At 43.4% G+C, this 23,164-nt stretch overlaps 1 protein-coding gene across 9 annotated transcripts in view; it reads left to right on the plus strand.

Moving 5' to 3' along the window:
* The window catches only part of TUBGCP2 (tubulin gamma complex component 2), a 91,684-nt gene that overhangs the window by 51,076 nt on the left and 17,444 nt on the right, over window positions 1-23,164 (plus strand). For all 9 annotated transcript variants that reach the window (XR_012159936.1, XM_073353112.1, XM_073353111.1 and 6 more), the window contains 5 exons: window positions 1,441-1,586; window positions 4,377-4,557; window positions 6,998-7,178; window positions 7,923-8,095; window positions 11,033-11,161. Coding sequence is in view for 8 of the 9 variants with exons in the window: in XM_073353112.1 (XP_073209213.1) it covers window positions 1,441-1,586; window positions 4,377-4,557; window positions 6,998-7,178; window positions 7,923-8,095; window positions 11,033-11,161 (810 nt within the window). In the remaining variant the exon portion in view is untranslated. The remainder of the gene's footprint in view (window positions 1-1,440; window positions 1,587-4,376; window positions 4,558-6,997; window positions 7,179-7,922; window positions 8,096-11,032; window positions 11,162-23,164) is intronic.

The following is a 23,164-nucleotide window of genomic DNA, read 5'->3' on the forward strand; positions in this document are numbered from 1 at the left end:
AATTGCCACTTTTAGGTCTGTAATCGAGTGACCAAAGAGATTGAAGTGTTCTCCGACTGGTTTTTGAATGTTATAATTCTTGACATCTGATTTGTGTCCATTTATTCTTTTATGTAGAGACTGTCCAGTTTGGCCAATGTACATGGCAGAAGGGCATTGCTGGCACATGATGGCGTATATCACATTGGTGGATGTGCAGGTGAATGAGCCTCTGATAGTGTGGCTGATGTGATTAGGCCCTATGATGGTGTCCCCTGAATAGATATGTGGACACAGTTGGCAATGGGCTTTGTTGCAAGGATAGGTTCCTGGGTTAGTGTTTTTGTTGTGTGTATGTGGTTGCTGGTGAGTATTTGCTTCAGGTTGGGGGGCTGTCTGTAAGCAAGGACTGGCCTGTCTCCCAAGAACTGTGAGAGTGATGGGTCATCCTTCAGGATAGGTTGTAGATCCTTGATGATGCGTTGGAGAGGTTTTAGTTGGGGGCTGAAGGTGATGGCTAGTGGCGTTCTGTTATTTTCTTTGTTGGGCCTGTCCTGTAGTAGGTAACTTCTGGGTACTCTTCTGGCTCTGTCAATCTGTTTCTTCACTTCAGCAGGTGGGTATTGTAGTTGTAAGAATGCTTGATAGAGATCTTGTCGGTGTTTGTCTCTGTCTGAGGGGTTGGAGCAAATGCGGTTGTATCGTAGAGCTTGCCTGTAGACAATGGATCGTGTGGTGTGGTCTGGATGAAAGCTGGAGGCATGTAGGTAGGCATAGCAGTCAGTAGGTTTCCGGTATAGGGTGGTGTTTATGTGACCGTCGCTTATTAGCACCGTAGTGTCCAGGAAGTGGATCTCTTGTGTGGACTGGTCCAGGCTGAGATTGACTGAAATGTGAAATATCCTGGATTTTTTTGGAATTAAGTTTTTATTGATGCATTTTTTTTGTAATGTAACAGATTATGCAATATTTTCATTATGTGTGTTTAATGATTGGATAACGTTTTTAGAATGCTAGAAAAATTATAGTTCATATTGATATTTTATCTTTGAGAAAAGCATGTTTTCTTGTGGAGGGAATGTACATATTTCACTAAAATTAATGCTAATTTCTTAGTTTATTCCACTGTAGTTGAATTGTGTTTAGACCTGGTAGAGGTCTTCTGAAATTACGTAATTACAAATGGTGCTTTATATATGGCTTCACTTATTTACATTCCCCATTGGTGAAAGCTACAGGTCAATACTGAGACTCACCATATTGCCATTTCTCTTGCCACAACTGAATACCAATCATCAAGACGCCAGTGCTCCTGAAACATTTATTAGGAAATATTCCAAGAGCCAGAAGTCTTATGGATTCCCATTTCTGATAGATCACATTACCTGTTTGAGGTCAAGTTAAAGAGTAATCTTCTTTATACTTGTTGTTGTATCTAAAAAATCTGATTTAATTGCACAGTGAGTTCATGGTGGAAGAACATGAGTTGCAGAAGGAGAAGATACAAGAGGATTATAATGACAAATATTGGGATCAAAGATATACTGTTGTTCAGCAACAAATTCCATCATTCCTACAGAAAATGGCTGACAAGATACTTAGCACAGGTAAGTAAGTGACTGTGACTCTGAATGTATAGAAGTGTCTAAGATGTACAGTGACAACACATGATGAAAGTGATTGGTTGCTATAAATTCTTCTACTGCTCAGGTCATAGTTGCACTAAACGACATTAACATTTTAAATTGCACTTGAGATGCACAGACGTGCATAATGAAAGTCAGTGATCATAGAATATCAGAGTTGGAAGGGACCTCAGGAGATCATCTTGTCCAACGCCCTGCTCAAAGCAGAACCAATCCCCAGTTTTTGCCCCAGATCCCTAAATGGCCCCCTCAAGGATTGAACTCACAACCCTGGGTTTAGCAGGACAGTGCTCAAACCACTGAGCTATCCCTCCCCCCATTCAGTTAAGTCACATCAACTTTTCTACAACTGTCAGTGTATGATTTGGGGCTATTAATCAGCATTTTTTTATTATGGGAAGACTACAGTATGCCTTGGCATACTCCTTCCAGAGAATAACGATCAACTAATGGTTAAGACACAGGATTGGAACCTGGGAGTGCTGAGTTCTATTCCTGGCTCTGGCACTAGCATTGTATGTAAACTTGGGTATGTCATTTCCCTTCACTGTGCCTCAGTTTACTTGTCTGTAAAACGGTGATGATGATAATCCATTAGGGCTGTCAAGCAATTAAAAAAATTAATTGCTCTCTTAATAATAGAATGCCTTGTATTTAAATATTTTTGATGTTTTCTATATTTTCAAATATATTGATTTCAATAACAACACAGAATACAAAGTGTACAGTGCTCACTTTATATTTATTTTTTATTGCAAATATTTGCTCTGTAAAAATAAAAGAAATAATATTTTTCAGTTCACCTAATACAAGTACTGTAGTGCAATCTCTTTATCATGAAAGTTGAAGTTACAAATGTAGAATTATGTACAAAAAGAAACTGCACTCAAAAAATAAAACAATGTAAAACTTTAGAGCCTAGAAGTCCACTCAGTCCTACTTCTTGTTCAGCCAGTTGTTCAGACAAACAAGTTTGTTTACATTTGCAGGAGATAATGCTGCCCGCTTCTTGTTTACATCACCTGAAATTGAGAACAGATGTTCACATGGCACTGTTGTAGCCGGCGTCACAAGATATTTGTGTGTCAGATGCGCTAGATTCATAGGTCCCTTCATGCTTCAACCATTCTAATGACTGGTTCTGCTCTATAAAAATCCAAAGCAGTGCGGACTGACACATGTTTGTTTTCATCATTTGAATCGGATGCCCCCATCAAAAGTTTGATTTTCTTTTTTGGTGGATCGGGTTCTGTAGTTTCCGCATTGGACTGTTGCTCTTTTATGACTTCTGAAAACGTGCTCCACACCCCGTCCCTCTCAGATTTTGGAAGGCACTTCAGATTCGTAAACCTTGGGTAGAGTGCTGTAGCTACTTTTAGAAATCTCACTTTGGTACCTTCTTTGCATTTTGTCAAATCTGCAGTGAAAGTGTTCTTAACACGAAATATATGGCAGAATGCAGGTAAAACCGAGCAGAAGATATACAGTTCTCCTCCAAGGAGTTAGGTCACAAATTTAATTAAGGCATTATTTTTTTAACGAGTGTTATCAGCATGGAAGCTTGTCCTCTGGAATGGTGGCCAAAGCATGAAGGGGTATACAAATGTTTAGCATACCTGGCATGTAAATACCTAGCAATGCTGGCTACAGCAGTGCCATGAGAACACCTGTTCTCATTTTCAGGTGACGTAAATAGGAAGCGGGCAGCATTATCTCCTGTAAATGTAAACAAACTTGTTTGTCTTAATGATTGGCTGAAAACAAAGTAGGACTGAATGGACTTGTAGGCTCTAAAGTTTTACATTGTTTTGTTTTTGAGTACAGTTATGTAACAAAAAAAAATCTACATTTGTAAGTTGCACTTTCATGTTAAAGAGATTGCACTACACTACTTGTATGAGGTGAATTGAAAAATACTATTTTTATCATTTTACAGTGCAAATATTTGTAATAAAAATAATAATATAAAGTGAGCACTATGCACTATACACGATACACTGTCTTGTAAATTGAAATAAAATATATGAAAATGTAGAAAAACATCCAAAATATTGAATAAATTTCAATTGGTAATCTATTGTTTAACAGTGCTATTAAAACTGTGATTAATCGTGATTATTTTTTTAATTGTGATTAATTTTTTTGAGTTAATCGCGTGAGTTAACTGAGATTAATTGACAGTCCTATAATCCATACTTACCTCACAAAAGTGGGGTTGTGAGTCTTTCTAAACTGCTTTGAAATCCTCACATGTAGCCTGGGGCCTGACTTTCAGAAGAACTCAGCACCCACAAGGAGCCTGAATTTCAAAAGGTCTTTCTTCTGATTTAGGCACATAAATGAAGTAATCCAGTTTTTCACAAGTCTCCAAAATCCCATCAGTGCCCATTGTTCTCAATGAGAAGTGATAGGTGCTGGGCACTTCTGAGAGATAATCCCTGATTTTTCAAAGGTTTTGCGTATCTGCAGCTCCCATAGACTTCATTGAGAGCTAAGGTTGCTCAGCATTTCTAGATATCAGGCTAGTTCTGAGTGCCTAAATGTGGATTTAAGAGTCTAATTTTAGATACCTAGGGTAAAATTTTTAAAAGTGCTTAAGTCCTTTTTACTTCTAAACCTCATAGACATTTTTGAAAATGTTACCCTTCTATTTGAAAGTTTTGGCCTAAATGTCTCCCTGTTTGAGAGAGTGCAAATTAATTGCATTATTATTAGTCAGACTAAACAGCAGCTGCCACTTTTTTCTTTTAGGGAAATATTTAAATGTTGTTCGAGAATGTGGTTGTGATGTTACCTGCCCTGAGGCTAAAGAGGTCATCTACACATTGAAAGAGCGAGCATATGTGGAGCAAATAGAAAAAGCTTATAACTATGCTAGCAAGGTTCTTCTGGATTTCCTAATGGAGGAAAAAGAACTTGTGGCTCATTTGAGGTTTGATTTATTTCCTAAATGTATGTTAGTTTGTATGTAAATAGTGAAGTAATGATCTTTTTACCTTTGGGCTTTTTCCATGCACGTTACCATTGCCATCATTGCAGTTCCAATAGAGATTCTGATCTGCAAAAATAAAACAAACTAGATTTATGTGTTTAATGTGAAAAACAAATGGTTCTGTCAAGGATTAGGTCAAAAATTTATCTCAGTTGGAATTCACAGAATCACAGATGTATTAAATCATCCAATGTATTCCTCAGGGCCAGTGCAGGATCATTCTTAATAGGATGCTTTGTAGTGATTTGTCCAGTCTGATCATGCACTTTTATGATCATGCACTTTTATGTTGTATGTAATCTATTCAGCCAACAGCAGATGTATTCTATCTGAAACTTTCAGTTGTCAAGCATATTTGTAGATCCCTGTGTGACCCAGTTCTTGGTCCCTCAAAACCTTCAGAACCTTCAGAAGACACTTACTGGGGGAACCACCCAGGCAAAGGACCAGTGCAAAAACAACCTATTAAAAACAACAATTGTAGAACACTGCAATTAGCTGCTGGCCAGAAACCTCAACAAGCAAGCCTTAAAATAGCTCCTTCCCCCATATTGCCCACACAGGTCACTGTGGTTCTCCAAAAGACCACATCAACTAAAGCGTGAAAGCAGAAGGCTGGAGCACCTATGGTGCAAATTCTTCGTGGTCAGTCCCTGAAAAAGTGAGTACTTACCTGTGAACAGCTGCTACAGCCTTAAAGGCAACTGAAAGAACCTTATAGAATTGCATTTGTCAAATCATGACCAGCAGAGCTGGTCCGTGGAGTAAGATACGTAACAGATCCATAATCCCTGCAGACCAAAGCCCCTATCTCTGTAGAGAGCTCTCTGCCTATTTCACAAACAAAATTGCTTGAATCAGAGGACCTCACTGCAACAAAGGTAACTTCTCCAGAGCCAAGGTTGCCTCCTGTCCCACCTCCCTTGGTGGAATTTAGACCAATCCCCTGAATAGAGGCCCTGGAAGCTCTGAGGTGTGTCTTGCCCATCTCTTCTGAAACTGCTAACTGTCATTCATGGTCAAGACCATAAAAGCTTCTTTGAAAGAGAGCTTACAGATACCCTACCATCTTTTAAAAGCTTCCACTTAGTGCTAATAGTTCGCCAACCATTGTCATGTTTCCAATCTCCTCCCCTCTTTTGGCCAAGACATTGAAAAGTTGCTGGCTTCCAAGCTCCGATAGAGTCTGTCCTCGGTCAGTGTGCTGGGTACCACAGTCAGGTTTCAGGCCAGAACACTGCTCAGAAACAGCCCTGCAGGGCTGATACATGAACAACTTCTTATTTTAGACAGGAAATAAATTTCTTTGCTGATACTACTAGATCTCTCAGCAGCCTTTCAGTGTATGAGTCCTGCTGTGTGTTTGGTGAACACCAGAGTTTTGGGTACTATCTGTGGTTGAGATCCCAGAGAATTGTAATAGGGAACTGCTCCCCATCACCCATCCCATCTCATGCAGAGTCCTCCACTCTTTCCCTCTTTAACACCTATTTGAGTTCTTGCTGAGTGAGACACCATACACTCATGTGCCAGCAATATGCAGATGACACAACTGTATGTCTTCTCCACTGATTCAATTTCTGCAATCATCAAGATATCTCAGCTCCTGAAAGATATCAATAGATGGATGAGAGTAGTTGGCTCAGGCTCAACATACGGAAGACAAAAATGACGATAAGACGAGGCACATTTTGAGTGACTTCATACTCTAAACTCACCAGCGATCAAGGGCATCAGATTGTCCAGGTGACACACAGTCTCAGGGTCATGCCGGACTCACCTTTGCTCCTGCCACCACAAGAAGGCTGAAGTTGACACTCTACATGGCAGCTCACCTCATTAGCAGCAAAAGCCTACGCAAACATATCACACACGTTCTGTGAACTCCGCTCCTTCACATCAGAGTAGAGTTCAAGATACTGCACCTAATTGATACCTCTGAATGGATTGGGGGGGCCCTGGTTACTTTAGAGAGATCCTCATCCTCCAGGACAGCTATGCTGCACAGGAATGATGCAGTTGGGTAGACCAAGGTTAGGTTGTCAGTCACTGGGGGCAGAATCTTCTCTAGGCTGAGCCCCACCTGACTGTTCTGATCCAAAGGTAAAATGCATGTTTTCACAAGAATTTTCGCCCAGGAATGGGACAAATGTTTAATAAAATCTGAACATACAACATCTGGATCTGAGGGTGGGGAAAAAGGAAGAAATCATAGTTCTAGTTGTATGTATCATGTAGAGGGTGGATTTTCCTGTGATTAGAACCTGCATACTGGCTGAGAGCTGATGACTTTTGCTCCTTTTTTTCTAGATTTAGCATTATAGATAGTTAACTTACTTTCTAACTCTCTTCTTTTTTGTCTTTGCATTTTGTTGAGCAGGTCTATAAAGCACTACTTCCTAATGGACCAAGGAGATTTCTTTGTTCACTTCATGGATCTAACAGAAGAGGAACTGAAAAAGCCGGTAGATGACATTATACCTACTAGATTAGAAGCTTTGCTTGAATTAGCCTTGAGAATGAGCACTGCCAACACAGACCCATTTAAAGATGATTTAAAGGTAAGAGTCTATATAAAAAGAAAATAATCTGAAATAGAGCAGTGAGGCCCATCCATGTCCTAGAAAAATCCATATGCTTTAAAGAAAATTGTAAAAGCAAAGCAAAGAATCCCAGAAAATATAGATAGAAGAAAGAGCCCTCTTCAGCTGTCTCAGGATAATCTCCTTTCCACTTCCATTTCTGCTTCATTATTGACTCCTGTGCTGACAGGATGAGGTGGACACAGTATTGCTGAGTGGGTACAGTGCTTCTGCTTTTATTCCTAGCTCTGAACCCCATAGCCCAAAATAATAAAATGAAGTGTTTGAGTCAATTAGTAGCATCTGTCTACCTATTATGTTCAGAAATTTTAGCACGAAAGTCCCAAGAGCTTTTTGAACCTTTATTCAAGTCTAGCTGTCCAGTAGTAACTGACAGTCAGCAGAGATGGATCTTTGCTGCTCGTTGTTTAACTCTCTTGAAGTTAATGATCTCTCCACAAAACATCAAAATGACTATTCTTCTATCTGTTCATGCTCTAATGTCAACAGAACTGACACTGCTGATTGGCTCATCAACAGCATGATATTCCTTCCAACAAGTCGCTATTACTTAATTGGGTGTTGTTTTCAAGACTTGAGAATGAATCTAACAACATTCCATACAATGCATTCAGACCAGTCCTATTGCCACACATGTCTGCAGCTACACAATAATAGAAAATGTCCAGCAGCATCTTTTTCCTGCTCTTTGTTTCTTTACAGATTGACTTGATGCCCCATGATCTCATTACACAGCTCTTGAGAGTGCTGGCCATTGAAACGAAACAGGAAAAGGCAATTATCAATGCTGATCCCACAGAGCTCACTCTCAGTGGCCTAGAAGCATTTTCTTTTGATTACATTGTCAAATGGCCTCTGTCACTCATTATAAACAGGTAAAGTATTAGGCCACAAAGAAAAAACACAAACCTACTTCTGCACAGAACTCATACAGTAGTTAAAAAAGCAAGACAGAATGTCTCTTTCTTCAAAGATGTAAACTACCTAGGTTAGTGATATGTAAAGGGGCAGCACTGAGGTCATTTACTTCCATTGCTATGCCTGTTAGATCCTTAGACCATGACTTTATCTGCATTAAAACTCTGCCAAATGGTTGGTTTATATGACCAAAATACCTGAGGTGTCTTTCGAATTTCAGGCTTCTGTTTTAAACTATATAAAAACATAAAACTTAGCTGGAAATGCTAGCAACGTATTTTATAACTTAAGATTGCCTAAGTATTTCCAGTCTAACCCTCATCATCCCCTGTTGTCAGTCACTCATAACTTTCTGAAATGGTTGCCTTTCAGGCATAAATATTCCAGGTTAGGTCTCTGCTTGAAGGTGAATTCTTGTTTTAAAGTTTGAGCAAATGGATCAGCCATTCTTTGAATGAGGGAAGAGTTGAGGAAATAAATTTCCTCCTCTATTTTAAAAAAAGGCATGTCTTTAGTAGCTCTTGAAACAAAATGGAGGGGTGGTATGGGCAAACCATTGTCATTGAGAAATGCCTTGAATGTTGTGGTGAAAGTTAGTTTTTATTTGACCAAGTTATGAGAGTTTGAAAATTCCACTTAAGCTGCAGCACAATCTCCTGCCTTCATCAGCAAGTGCTGGTATAACCCCCACACCTCCTGGGTGAGGTGCGCTGACCCGTCTAGTGGCACCAAGACCACTTAGAGAGAGATTGAGTCTGATCTACAGCCTTAGCTAAGGGCCATATGGCTTAGAGCTCATGTATGTAGCTCCAGAGGTCCCAGGTTCGATCCTGCCCACCAACAACCGGGGTCTGTTGGTTTTACACTGGCAATCCTGCCCGTGACACACAAACAGACAGGAGGTTGCTTTTCAACAGGAAGGAACAAAATGAGTTCACCTGCGGTCCCATAATTAGCTGTTAATAAATGACCAAAATGGTATATCCCTTAATCTGGGCCCCACCTTTTAAAAATCAACAGGCTTGTGGGACATTTGAAAAAAAAATCGTGCTTAAAAGAAAAGATTTCTGCTCTCTGAAGGTTAGAGTGGGTGTAAATTAGATCCATATTCTGGGGTTTAGGCTTAAGTAAAAAAGTTCATTGAGCTGAGTACTTGGGAGAAGTATTGGTGTGGATTGCACCCTCAGCAAGTTTGCAGATGACACTAAACTGGGAGGAGAGGTAGATTCACTGGAGGGTAGGGATAGGATACAGAGCGACCTAGACAAATTAGAGGATTGGGCCAAAAGAAATCTGATGAGGTTCAACAAGGACAATGCAGAGTCTGCACTTAGGACGGAAGATTCCCATGCACCGCTACAGACTAGGGACCGAATGGCTAGGCAGCAGTTCTGCAGAAAAGGACCTAGGGGTTACAGTGGGCAAGAAGCTGGGTATGAGTCAACAGTGTGCCATTGTTGCCAAGAAGGCCAATGGCATTTTGGGATGTATAAGTAGGGTCATTGCCAGCATATCAAGGGAAATGATCATTCCACTCTATTCGACATTGGTGAGGCCTCATCTGGAGTACTGTGTCCAGTTTTGGGCCCCACGCTACAAGAAGGATGTGGAAAAATTGGAAAACGTCCAGCGGAGAGCAATAAAAATTATTAGGAGACTGGAACACATGACTTATGAGGAGAGGCTGAGGGAACTGGGGATGTTTAGTCTACGGAAGAGAAGAATGAGGGGGGATTTGATAGCTGCTTTCAGCTACCTGAAAGGGGGTTCCAAAGAGGATGGATCTAGACTGTTCTCAGTGGTAGCAGATGACAGAATGAGGAGTAATGGTCTCAAGTTGCAGTGGGGGAGGTTTAGGTTGGATATTAGGAAAAACTTTTTCACTAGGAGGGTGGTGAAACACTGGAATGTGTTACCTAGGGAGGTGGTGGAATCTCCTTCCTTAGAAGTTTTTAAGGTCAGGCTTGACATACCCTGGCTGGGATGATTTAGTTGGGGATTGTTCCTGCTTTGAGCAGGGGGTTAGACTAGATGGCCTCCAGAGGTCCCTTCCAACCCTGATATTCTATGATTCTATGATTGTCAGCAAAAGTACCACAGCCTCCAGGTGTCTGACTCTTTTTTCTTCCGTAGTTGGAGAGGCTCTAGACTAAAGTCTGCTCTGTTACGAGGGCTGTACTTAAAATGCAAATGTTCTGTGAGGTGGTCCCTTCATGTTTCTGCTTTTGGGATGCAGGTCCCTGCTGCAGAGCTTTAGAACTCTGCAGAGAGCTGCATCTATTGGGTGGGGCACAGCGCCTCTTTGTGGCACTGAACGTTTGGCGTCCAAAGGTATTAACAGAAGTGCCAGTCCCACCCACCTCTGTTCCCACTTTTAGTGCAATGACAGCAAGTAGAGGAACTGTCACTGTGTCCAGAGCCTAGTCCTTGGCCACATGTCTTTCTCCTTTTTCTCTTAAAAATCTTGGTGAAAAGTTGAAGCATTAACATTAGTTTTTAGTGTAGTTGGTGCACTGCTGCATGCTTTGGCATCAGCTAGCCTTCCAGCACCTCTTTCCCAGACAGGCATGAGTGTGGTTTTTCAGAACTGTGCAGAACAGTCAGGTGGGGGGTGGGGATGGCTAGCTGTTCATGGTGTTGGGGAGTTTGAGGAGGGGGTGCTGGAAGGCTGGCATCACTACTGGGGCAATTATGATTGTGGTTGCTTTAGTGGTGAGTAGTGCATCTCTGGGTGGAGGAGTAAAAGGTATGTCATGTTAGATGCCTTAGCTTTTTATTTCCTTGCTTTGGTGGTTTTGTATTGTGTGTGGCGTATAGAGCAACCTTATCTTGTCTGCTAATTAGAATGGGGTTTAATCTTTATTATTTTTGTTCTTCCTGTGTTCTATTTCCAGGAAAGCTTTAACCAGATACCAGATGCTTTTCAGACACATGTTCTATTGCAAGCATGTGGAGAGACAGTTGTGCAATGTTTGGATCAGCAATAAGGCTGCTAAGGAGTACTCACTGCATTCGGCTAAGTGGTATGGCTTTTTTCTCCCATTGGAGCATTGTGAAGTTTGTTTTTTTTCTTCTTAGTGGTTACACATTTTAAATGTCCCCTGTTCTGGTCCCTTCGCTAAGTCATTATACGTGTTTTTACCAAGCGAAGAGAAGTTGTTTTAAGCAGCATTTCAGCATCTGGTAGAAAGCCTGTTGATTAATTCAAACCTTGTACTTGATGGTTATTCTTATTTAAAGAGAATTTAGTGCTAGTAAAATATTAGTAAAGTGTACCCACCCCCGCTGAGGTCGCTGGTGGTCTTAGCCACCAATAAGAAAGAGAACAGAGCAATAGGTGTATACCCCAAAATCAAAGTATGGTAAAACACTTGACCTGTTTGGCAGAAAGCTGGCCTGCAGTTCAGGATCACTAACCAGCTGGCACTGCTGGGGCAGTATGACTTTAACTTCTGGTTTAAAATTTGTAGACCGAGTCAAAGGATGCAAGACAAGAATTTCTCGGTTGCTGGATGAGGGAAAGTTATTGGCTAGAACATCATTTCAGGTGGGGTTGGATGCTGCTGACTCTGCTGTCAAGGCATGACATCGGCCATTTCAATATACAGATGTTCATGGCTCCAGTCATTAGGTCTCCCTCAAGAGGTCGAACAGACTTTCCCTGTGAAGGATCATCCCTTTTTCTCCAAGCAGTCTACATGACAAGCCGCATAGCCTGAAAGACTCCAGGTCAACACTCAGATCTTTGGGCACATATATACCTGCCCCAAAGAAAAAGAAGTTTTGTCTTCAGCAGTCACACTATTTTGCTTTCACACCTTGCCACTAGGACCTAGCGAGAAAGAAGAGCAGAAGATATAGCGGAAGACCTCCCCTTTCTTCAGAAGCTGCTAGTTCATCTTGGCAATCTGGGAGTGCAAAGCAAACACTATGATGTGTTTATCAAAGACAGCCTACCAGTTTCCGTACTGCCAACCTCTCCTATTCCTCTGTTTACCAACCAGCTATCACACTACCCGAGTGTTTGTTCTTGCATCACCACAGACCAGTGGGTCTGAAGCACAGTGTATAGACCCTTTAGTTCATTTCGATCCCCCCTTCCCACTCCCTTCCCTGTCCCTCTTCAGGGACCACTCTCATGAGGAAGCTCTCCTTTGGGAGATGCAGTGCCTCCTCCAGTTGGGAGCCACAGAGAAGGATCCACAGTTGAACAGAGGGAAGGGGTCTTATTCCCTCTATTTCCTGATCCCAAAAGCAAAAGGAGGCCTCAGACCCACACTAGACCTGTGACACCTCAACAAACATTTGAACAGTATAAAGTTTTGCACAGGCATGCTGGCTTCCATTATCCCCTCCCTTGGTCCTGGAGACTGGAATTCTGTCCTCAACTTAAAAGATGCGCATTTCCATATGGCAATATGTCAGAGCCAAAAGTATATGGTAGCAGTGGCTTCTTTCCTCAGAAAATCAGGCATTCAAGTGTTTCCCTACCTGGATGACAGATTGGTGAGAGGGTGGTCCAGTGCTCAGGTGCTGTCCAGCATGATTGTGATCCAATCCACCTTTGGCACACTAGGCACCAACACAGAGAAGTCAGTCCTGTCTCCTGTACAAAAATAGAGTTCATAGGAGCAGTCTTGTACACTTCAAAAGCAAGGTCTTCCTTCCCCAGGTACAATTCTAGACAATGCTGGCCAGTGCTTTAGATCTGAAGGTTTATCCCACTGTGACAGTGCGAAATTGCCTCAGGCTTCTTGCAGCCATAACAGCTTTTTTTCGGAAGATAGATATTCAATATTTGCTCATCCAACAGCAAAGAGATTCCTCAAGGGTATGTGTAACCTCTTCCCACAAAGCAGATGTACCTTACCAGCATGGGACCTTAATCTGGTCTTCAGGGGCCTAACAAAACCCCTTTTCAAATCCCTGGCCACATGCTCATTTATGCATCTGTCTATGAAAACAGCATTCCAGTGGCCATCACCTCAGCTCAGAGGATCAAGGAAATAGGGGCTCTAATGGTACACCCTCCCTTCACAATTTTCTTTAAGGGTAAGGTCACACTGAGACCACACCCAGAGTTCCTCTCCAAAATAGCTTTGTCCTTCCATATAAAACAGGTCATTCACCCTCCCACCTTCTTCCCAAAGCCTCACCGTAGCAACAGAGAAGCAATATTGCATACACTCGATGTCAGGAAAGCTTTGGCATTCTATTTGGATAGAACAAAAGACTTTAGGAAATCTCCTAAACTATTCCTCTCAATTGCAGTCAGATTCAAGTGATCTGCAATATTAAATCAGAGACTCCAGATGAATATCAAACTGCATTAACTATTGCTATCATGCCTGCAATCTGCAACCTCCATCTGGAGTCCAAACGCATTCCATGAGATCCGTTTCCACTTCTGTAGCCTTCATCAAAAATGTTCCCATTACAGAAATATGCAGAGCAGCAACGTGGGCATCCACTCATATATTTTCAGAACATTATGCAGTTACCCATGACTCAGCATGTGATGTTATGTTTGCCTCCACAGTATTAGTATCAGTATCAACTGTGAAGCCCCACCGCTCCATCAGGAATACCGCTGTAGAGTCACCCACAGTGGAGCACCCATAACGATACTACTCAAAGAAGAAAGAATGGGTGTCAAGGCTGATTCCCCACTCTGGCACTTTGAGTGCAGAAGGTGGGGGCCTTCAAGGATTTTAATTAATACTGGCCACTCCAGGCTTGTATTAAACTCCCACGGTTACAGCTTTTCTCTGACCTTGGCTTGGTAAACGTTGCCACCACCCAAATGCAAACCCCTTGGAACCCAGGAAGGCGCACTTGGGAATTCCTCCCTGTGGGATACCCTCAAGCCCTTTCACACACACACACCGGGAAGAGCTGAGAAAGAAAACAAAGGAAATTAGCTGTTACCCCCAGCTAATTAAACAACATATGCACAAACCCCTTAGGACACCAAAAATCCAATCCCGTCCTTAAAAAAAGTAAATTTTATTAAAAACAGAAAGAAAATACATCTGGAATTTGAGCTTTTGGTAGATTTTAAAAGAGCAATTCCAAAAATTAAGCGTCCAAAATAGCTTTCTTGGGGGTTCAGCTTTAAAGGTTACAAGCAAACAAGAGCATCTGGGGTTAGCACAGAGTCCACTAGCCATAAGAAATAAACAGAAATAATTCTAATCACATCTTTCTAAACATACTTGATCAACTTACACATTTGGGTTGTTAAAAGTAGTTCTAGATATGATCTGATGGTTTTCTTGTCTGGCTTAAAGCTTCTTACAGCATAGCTGCTCCCTGTTCCCCTCTTTCCCGGAGAATCGCAACAGACAGACAAAGGGGAGTTTTTTCCCAAGTTTAAAAAGTTCTAGCCCTCCCACTGGCTCTTTTGGGCAGGTGCTGTCATAAATATAAAGGGAAGGGTAACCACCTTTCTGTCCACAGTGCTATAAAATCCCTCCTGGCCAAAGGCAAAACCCTTTCACCTGTAAAGCATTAAGAAGCTAAGATAACCTCACTGGCACGTGACCAAAATGACCAATGAGGAGACAAGATACTTTCAAAGCTGGAGTGGGGGGGAACAAAGGGTCTGTCTGTCTGTGTGATGTTTTTGCCGGGAACAGATCAGGAATGCAGCTCAGAACTCCTGTAAAAAGTTAGTAAGTAATATAGCTAGAAATGCATTAGATTTTCTTTTGTTTAATGGCTGGTAAAATAGCTGTGCAGAATGGAATGTATATTCCTGTTTTTGTGTCTTTTTGTAACTTAAGGTTTTGCCTAGAGGGATTCTCTATGTTTTGAATCTGATTACCCTGTAAGGTATTTACCATCCTGATTTTACAGAGGTGATTCTTTTACTCTTTCTTTAATTAAAATTCTTCTTTTAAGAACCTGATTGTTTTTTCATTGTTCTTAAGATCCAAGGGTTTGGGTCTGTGTTCACCTGTACAAATTGGTGAGGATTTTTATCAAGCCTTCCCCTAGGGCTTGGGGGGATATTTTGGGGGGAAGACGTCTCCAAGTGGGCTCTTTCCCTGTTCTTTGTTTAACACGCTTGGTGGTGGCAACATAGGGTTCAAGAACAAGGCAAAGTTTGTACCTTGGGGAAGTTTTTAACCTAAGCTGGTAAGAATAAGCTTAGGGGGTCTTTCATGCAGGTCCCCAAATCTGTACCCTAAAGTTCAGAGTGGGGAAGGAACCTTGACAGGTGCCCACTCCATTCCTTTTACCTGTGGGCTTGTTAACCCTTTACAGGTAAAGCACATAGAGAACAACCACCAAGAGGGATTCTATAGCCAATTGGCTGGCTGGGTGTCCACAAAAGGGCGCTATCCCCCCTCTCATTTATCACATGGTTACCTTGTGCAGTAACTGTGGTTCTTCGAGATGTGTGTCCCCATGGGTGCTCCGCGACCCGCCCTCCTCCCCTCTACTTTGGAGTTCTCAATAAAGAGAAGGAACTAAGGGCAGTTTGCCTGCACAGGGCTAGATAGCCTCAAGACAAGGAACAAGACAGGGAGAGCACAAGTGCGGGCCGATTGGAGACTGCTACCTAAAATCTCTGATCAAAAGCGCATGGATGCAGGTACACTTACAGTAGAGCATCCCTAAGGACTCTCATCTCGAAGAACCACAGTTACTGCACAAGGTTAGTAACCCCTTCTTCCTCTGGCTGTCTCTCCCACTGTCACCCAAGAGCTTGATAGTGGAGACAGCCAGGGTTTAGGGGAAATCAACCAAATCTCTGGTACTACATCCTAGCACTCTGTGCTGGAATTAATGTGCTTGGTGGGTTTACTGGTCCTGGCTGCAATACTTCACAGGCCACATAACTACTTCTTTCATTTGATCCTGTTTCCTTCTTGTCACTAAGAAGACCAGGTCTTAAAAGGTTGTCTCATGCGTTTTGCATTGTTATGACCTAGCTGATCTAAAGCATAGTTACCTCTGTGTCAGAGCCCATTTGATCTGAGGAAGGGCCATGTCTGCCTTTCCCAGGGATGTTTCTTTTCCAGATGTATGAAAGCCAGACACACAGTTTCTCCTCTATATATGTACAAAGCAATTGTTGCTTTGGTCTGTCAGTCCTGCAGAAACTGTTTCCAAGACATGAACCCAAACTCTCTCACTGCTAAAATAATTGTTTCTTTTGCAATGTGAGCTGGCTGCAATTAAGGATTTTGATTTGGGGAGCTGCTTTATTCCTCCATCACAGTTAATAACAAACCTTCCCTGGTGATTCCCTGTTGCTTTAATGGCCCTTTGGGGTCTGTGGATAACTGGTAGCCATGGGGCTACCCTACTTTACACCAGAGACTGGGTCAGCTCAGAATACCCTGAAGGTACTAAGATTCTTAACATGCCCCTTTCTGATTTGCACCAAGCACAGTTCATGGACAACTCAGAATCTTTAGAGAAGGAAAATTTTATTAAAGTACCTTGTAATTCTGTTTGTCTGAAAGTACCCTTGTAATGGTCTCTAGGCCTTAAAATGAATGAGATCTCTCCTGGGCTGTACTGCCTTGTCTCAGGTTTGCAGGTGTAATGGTTGGTGATTTCTCTCAGGGGACAGAAATGGTCTCAGGGAGGCACTCTGAAATTCATGGAGGAGCACATGCAGTGGTCCCTAGCCTTAAGGCCCAAGGTTGGAGTTCCATGAACAGTGTGGACTAGAACCTCCCTTCATCCTCTGTGAGGAAAATCATGGTAGCCCTTGGTGATTCCAGCCAGTCTCTCTCTCTTGGAAGCAGGAGAGCAAGGCAGGCTGGGAAATTTAGTCTGTCTGGGCAACCATGCTATAGTCCCAGCCTAGCAGAAAATATGCACGGAAATATGGGTACTATGTAAACCTGTGCTTTTCACAGATGGTGAAAGAATTGGAAGATGAAATCCATTGTCTTATTCATAATTTTTTAAAGATTTATTTGGCAATGATATTGAAGCATACACCTCTGAAGAGTTTTTGAATTAACATAAGAACAGGCATACCGGGTCAGACCAAAGGTCCATCTAGCCCAGTATCCTGTCTTCCGGCAGTGGACAATGCCAGGTGCCCCAGAGAGAATGAACAGAACAGGTAATCATCAAGTGATCCATTCCCTGTCGCCCTTTCCCAGCTTCTGGCAAACAGATGCTAGGGACACCATCCCTGCCTGTCCTGGCTAATGGTTATTGATGGACCTATTCTCCATGAATTTATCTAGTTCTTTTTTTAACCCTATTATAGTCTTGGCCTTCACAACATCCTCCAGCAAAGAGTTCCACAGGTTGACTGTGGGTTGTTTAAAAAAGTACTTCCTTTTGTTTGTTTTAAACCTGCTGTCTGTTAATTTAATTTGGTGACCCTTAGGTCTTGTGTTATGAGGCGGAGTAAATAACACTTCCTTATTTACTTTCTCCACACCTGCCATGATTTCATAGACGTCTATCATATCCCCCTTAGTCGTCTCTTTTTTCCAAGCTAAAAAGTCCCAGTCTTATTAATCTCTCCTCATACAGAAGCCATTCCATACTCCTAATCATTTTTGTTGTCCTTTACTGAACCTTTTCCAATTCCAATATATCTTTTTTGAGATGGGGTGACCACCTCTGCATGCAGTATTCAAGATGTGGGCATACCATTGGATTTATATAGAAGCAATACAGTATTTTCTGTCTTTTTATCTGTCCCCTTTCTTAATGATTCCCAAATTCTGTTTGCTTGTTGACTGCTTTTTTGAGTGGATGTTTTCAGAGAACTATCCACTACTTCAGGAGTCCACCTCTGTACGCTCCTTTTCGGTCGCGTCTGAGAGAAGGACTGCATCTAGAGCCAGGGATTTCTCTGGGCATCAGCCACCACCACCAGCACCACAGTCGGTACCGCGCCTGGCATTGACAGCACATCTGGCACTGTACCCGGCACCGCAGCTACACTTAGTACCACGGACGGTACCGTAACTGCCGCTGCGACCGGGGCCAGCATCAAGGCAGACTCCGACTTGGGGAAAGAGCCGCAGTGTTTTGAGGAGCTGGGTGGACAGGAGGGTCCCTCCCATGTTTGGGACTCATCATCCTCGTCTCCAGATGAGGCAGTGGCAGGAACATCCTTAGGGCCTCCCCTTCCTGACAACAGAGCCCACCTTGAACTTCTGAGGCGGGTCGCTCAGAACCTCGGGATACAGATGGAGGAGGTCACTGATGTGTCCAATCCAATGGTGGACGTTTTATCCCCAGCAGGATCCACCAGGCTGGCCCTTCCCCTGATAAAGACTATTAAGGAGAACAAAAAAGCTCTTTGGAAAACACCATCTTCTCTGGTTCCTACAGCTAAGGAGTTGAGAGAAAGTACTTTGTGCCTTCGAAGGACTATGAATATTTGTTTACCCACCCCTCACCAGACTCATTGGTAATGGCAGCTGTTAACATGTGGGAGAGGCAAGGGCAACAAGGGTTTACTCCTCGAGCTAAGGGTGCAAAGAAGCTGGACCTCTTCAGGAGGAAGATATATTCCCCTGGAGGGCTCCAGCTTCATATCGCAAACCAACAAGCGATCCTTAGCCATTATAACTTTAAGACATGGGATGCAGGGTCCAAATTCTCGGACCTTGTCCCACTGGATTCTAAGTTGGAATTCTCAGCTCTCGTTGATGAGGGCAAAATGGTCACGAGGATGTTGCTGCAAGCGGCATTAGACTCGGCGGACTCCGCAACGTGGACGTTGTCTTCGGGCATCGCAATGCTCCGTTGCTTCTGTCTGCAGGCCTTGGGCCTCCCCAGGGAGGTCCAACAGGCAATTCAGGACCAACTGTTTGAAGGGTCCACATTATTTTCAGAGAAAATGGATTTGAGACTCCACAGTTTGAAAGACACTCTGAGATTGCTGGGACTGCACACCTCTGCCACCCAGCGTAGACAATTTAGGCCTCAGCCCATGACACGACCATACCAGGGGCAGTCTAGGCAGGACCAGAACCGTAGGCATCCCAGAAATCAGAACCACCATCGCCAAACCCCAAATAACAGGGGATTTGGGTCATCCAGGCAGCCACCAGGCCCTTGGCAGACCTTTTGAGGATGCGCCCGAAAGCGTTATACCAACCTCTCAACTGGATCCTTCTTTCATGTTTTCGGAATGTCTGTCCCATTGCTACCGAGCATGGTCCCAAATTACCTCAGATTGTTGGGTCCTCTGCATGGCAGGAGTGGGATATTCTCTCAAATTTTCCTCACCCCCTGCCTCCCGCCCCCCCTTCCCTCCCGCCCCCCTTCCCTGTCCCTCTTCGGGGACTCTTCTTACGAGCAACTTCTCGTCCTTGAGGTACAAACCCTCCTATCGGTGGGGGCTGCGGAGGAGGTTCAGCTGGATCTCAGGGGAAAGGGGTTTTACTCCTGGTGTTTCCTAATACCAAAAGCAATAGGGGGCCTCAGACCCAGCTTGGACCTGCACAATCTCAACAGGTTCGTTAAGAAACTAAACTTCTGAATGGTTTCTTTGGCCACTATCATCCCCTCCCTAGATCCAGGAGATTGGTATGCTGACCTTGTCTTGAACGATGCATACTTCCACATTGCCGTAATCCTGTCCCACAGGCACTTCTTAAGGCTTACAGTCAGGAGTTCCCACTACCAATTCACAGTGCTAGCGTTCGGCCTATCATCAGCACCTCAGGTGCTCACCAAATGTATGGCCGTCGTGGCCACTTTTCTGCGGAAAAGGCAGGTTCAGATATTTCCTTACCTAGATTACTGTCTAGTCAAGGGCCGGTCCAGAACACAAGTGGATCAGCATGTCTCCCTCATAAGATCCACCTTCAACGCATTGGGCCTCTTCCTAAACACTCAAAAGTCACCGCTCACCCCTACTCAGAGAATAGAGTTCATAGGGGCAGTGCTAGACTCAACACAGGCCAGAACGTTCTTGCCTCAATCCCACTTCCAGGCCATTCACAACATCATACAGGACCTCAAACAATTCTCTGTAACCACAGTAAGGAGTTACTTAAAACTCTGCATCTTGCACATATGTAGTGCAACATGTGAGGCTCAGACTCGGACCTCTCCAAGCTTGGCTAGCATTGGTGTATCGACCAAACAGGCACAGTCTAGACATGGTGGTTACCCTTCCACCGGAGGTTCTCAAATCTCTTCACTGGTGGCTTGACCTGCAGTTGGTATGCGCAGGGGTTGCATTCTCCAAACCTTGTCCATCCCTATGTCTGACCACCGACACCTCAGCCATTGGGTGGAGGGCACACCTAGGGGAGCACAGAACTCAGGGCCTCTGGTCTCAGGAGGAACTGATGCTTCACATCAATGTAAGGAAGCTCAGGGCAGTCCAACTGGCATGTCAGGCCTTTCGTCCTCTCCTGGAGGGCAAGTGCATATTGTCCCTGACAGACAATACAACAGTGATGTTTTATATCAACAGATGGGGGAGTACACTCCTCTCCCCTGTGTCAGGAAGCCCTCAAGCTCTGGAAGTTCTGCATAGCACACTCCATACCTTTGGAAGCGTACTTTTGGAAGTGATCCGGGTATCTACAGGCCTGTTGGTTTGACATCTGTAGTATGCAAGGTCTTAGAAAAAATTTTGAAGGAGAAAGTAGTTAAGGACATGGAGGTCAATGATAATTGGGACAAAATACAACATGGTTTTACAAAAGGTAGATCATGGCAAACCAACCTGATTTCCTTCTTTGAGAAGGTAACAGATTTTTTAGACAAAGAAAACACAGTGGATCTAATTTACCTCAATTTCAGTAAAGCATTTGATACGGTTCTACATGGGGAATTATTAGTTAAATTGGAAAAGATGGGGATCAATATGAAAATTGAAAGGTGGATAAGGAACTGGTTAAAGGGGAGACTACAACGGGTCACACTGAAAGGTGAACTGTCAGGCTGGAAGGAGGTTACTAGTGGAGTTCCTCAGGGATCGGTTTGGGGACCAGTCTTATTTAATCTCCTTGGCACAAAAAGTGGGAGTGTGCTAATAAAGTTCCAGATGGCACAAAGCTGGGAGGTATTACCAATACAGAAAAGGACCGGGATATCCTACAGGAAGATCTTGGATGACCTTGTAAACTGGAGTAATAGTAATAGGATGAAATTTAATAGTGAAAAGTGGAAGGTCATGCATTTAGGGATTAATAACAAGAATTTTTGTTATAAACTGGGGACTCATCAGTTGGAAGTAACAGAGGAGGAGAAGGATCTCAGGGTATTGGTTGATCACAGGATGACTATGAGCTGTCAATGTGATGTGGCCGTGAAAAAAGCTAATGCAGTCTTGGGATGCATCAGGCAAGGTATTTCCAGTAGAGATAAGGAGGTGTTAGTACCCTTACATAATGCACTGGTGAGACCTCATCTGGAATTCTGTGTGCAGTTCTGGTCTCCCATGTTTAAGAAGGATGAATTCAAACTGGAACAGGTACAGAGAAGGGCTACTAGGATGATCCGAGGAATGGAAAACCTGTCTTATGAAAGGAGACTCAAAGAACTTGGCTTGTTTAGCCTAATCAAAAGAAGGCTGAGGGGAGATATGATTGCTCTCTTAAATATATCAGAGGGATAAATACCAGGGAGGGAGAGGAATTATTTAAGCTCAGTACCAATGTGGACACAAGAACAAATGGATATAAACTGGCCATCAGGAAGTTTAAACTTTGAAATTAGAAGAAGGTTTGTAAGCATCAGAGGAGTGAAGTTCTGGAACAGCCTTCCAAGGGGAGCAGTGGGGGCAAAAGACATATCTGTCTTCAAGACTAAGTTTGATACATTTATGGAGGGGATGGTATTATGGGATAGCCTAATTTTGGCAATTAATTGATCTTTGACTATTAGGGGTAAATATGCCCAATGGCCTATGATGGGATGTTAGATGGTGTAGGATCTGAGTTACAGAGAATTCTTTCCTGGGTGTCTGGCTGGTGAGTCTTGCCCACATGCTCAGGGTTTAGCGGATCGCCATATTTGGGGTCGGGAAGGAATTTTCCTCCAGGGCAGATTGGCAGAGGCCCTAGGGGTTTTTCGCCTTCCTCTACAGCATCAGGCACCGGTCACTTGCTGGAGGATTCTCTGCACCTTGAAGTCTTTAAACCATGATTTGAGGACTTCAGTAGCTCAGACATAGGTGAGGGGTTTGTTGCAGGAGTGGGTGGGTGAGATTCTGTAGCCTGCGTTGTGCAGGAGGTCAGACTAGGCAATCATAATGGTCCCTTCTGACCTTAAAGTCTATGAGTCTATTTCCAGGGTTGCAAAATGACCTAGCAGACCACCTCAGCAGGTCTTTTCACAATCACGAGTGGTCTATCCATCCAGATGTAATAAACAATATCTTCCAGCAGTGGGGAGTTCCCCAGATAGATCTGTTTGCCACAAGGGCCAACAGGAAGTGTCTACACTTTTGCTCCTTCCTGAACCACAGCCCGGATTCACTGGCAGATGCATTTCTGCTTCCATGGAAGAGCTGCCTGTTCTACGTATTCCCTCCTATATTGTTGATTCATAAGATCCTCCTCAAAATCCGGAGCACTGGAACCTCAGTGATCCTGGTGGCACTATCCTGGCTACATCAGCATTGGTACGCCATGCTACTGGAGCTATCGGTAGATACTCCAATCACTCTACTGCTTGTTCTGGACATCATCACTCAACATCACAGAAGGCTTCAACACCCCAATCTCGAGTCTCTCCACCTCACAGCTTGGAAACTGTATGGCTGAACCTGCTAGAGCTCACATGCTCAGACCCCATTAGAGAGGTTCTTCTGGGTAGCAGAAAACCTTCAACCAGAGCGACTTACCTAGCCAAATGGAAAAGATTTGCAATTTGGTGCCTGTGGAGTCGTATCCCTCCAACACAATTGTCGGTCCCCTTTATCTTGGACTACCTCCTAAAGCTGAAACAGCAGGTTTTGTCTCACTCCTCGATAAAGGTTCACCTGGCTGCCATCTCAGCTTTTCACCCAGGAGAGCATGGACGCACCATCTTCACTAACGAAATGGTGCAGTGGTTCCTCAAGGGGT

The sequence above is a fragment of the Lepidochelys kempii genome, chromosome 7 (genome assembly GCF_965140265.1).
Source record: "Lepidochelys kempii isolate rLepKem1 chromosome 7, rLepKem1.hap2, whole genome shotgun sequence".
NCBI classification, from domain to species: Eukaryota; Metazoa; Chordata; order Testudines; family Cheloniidae; genus Lepidochelys; species Lepidochelys kempii.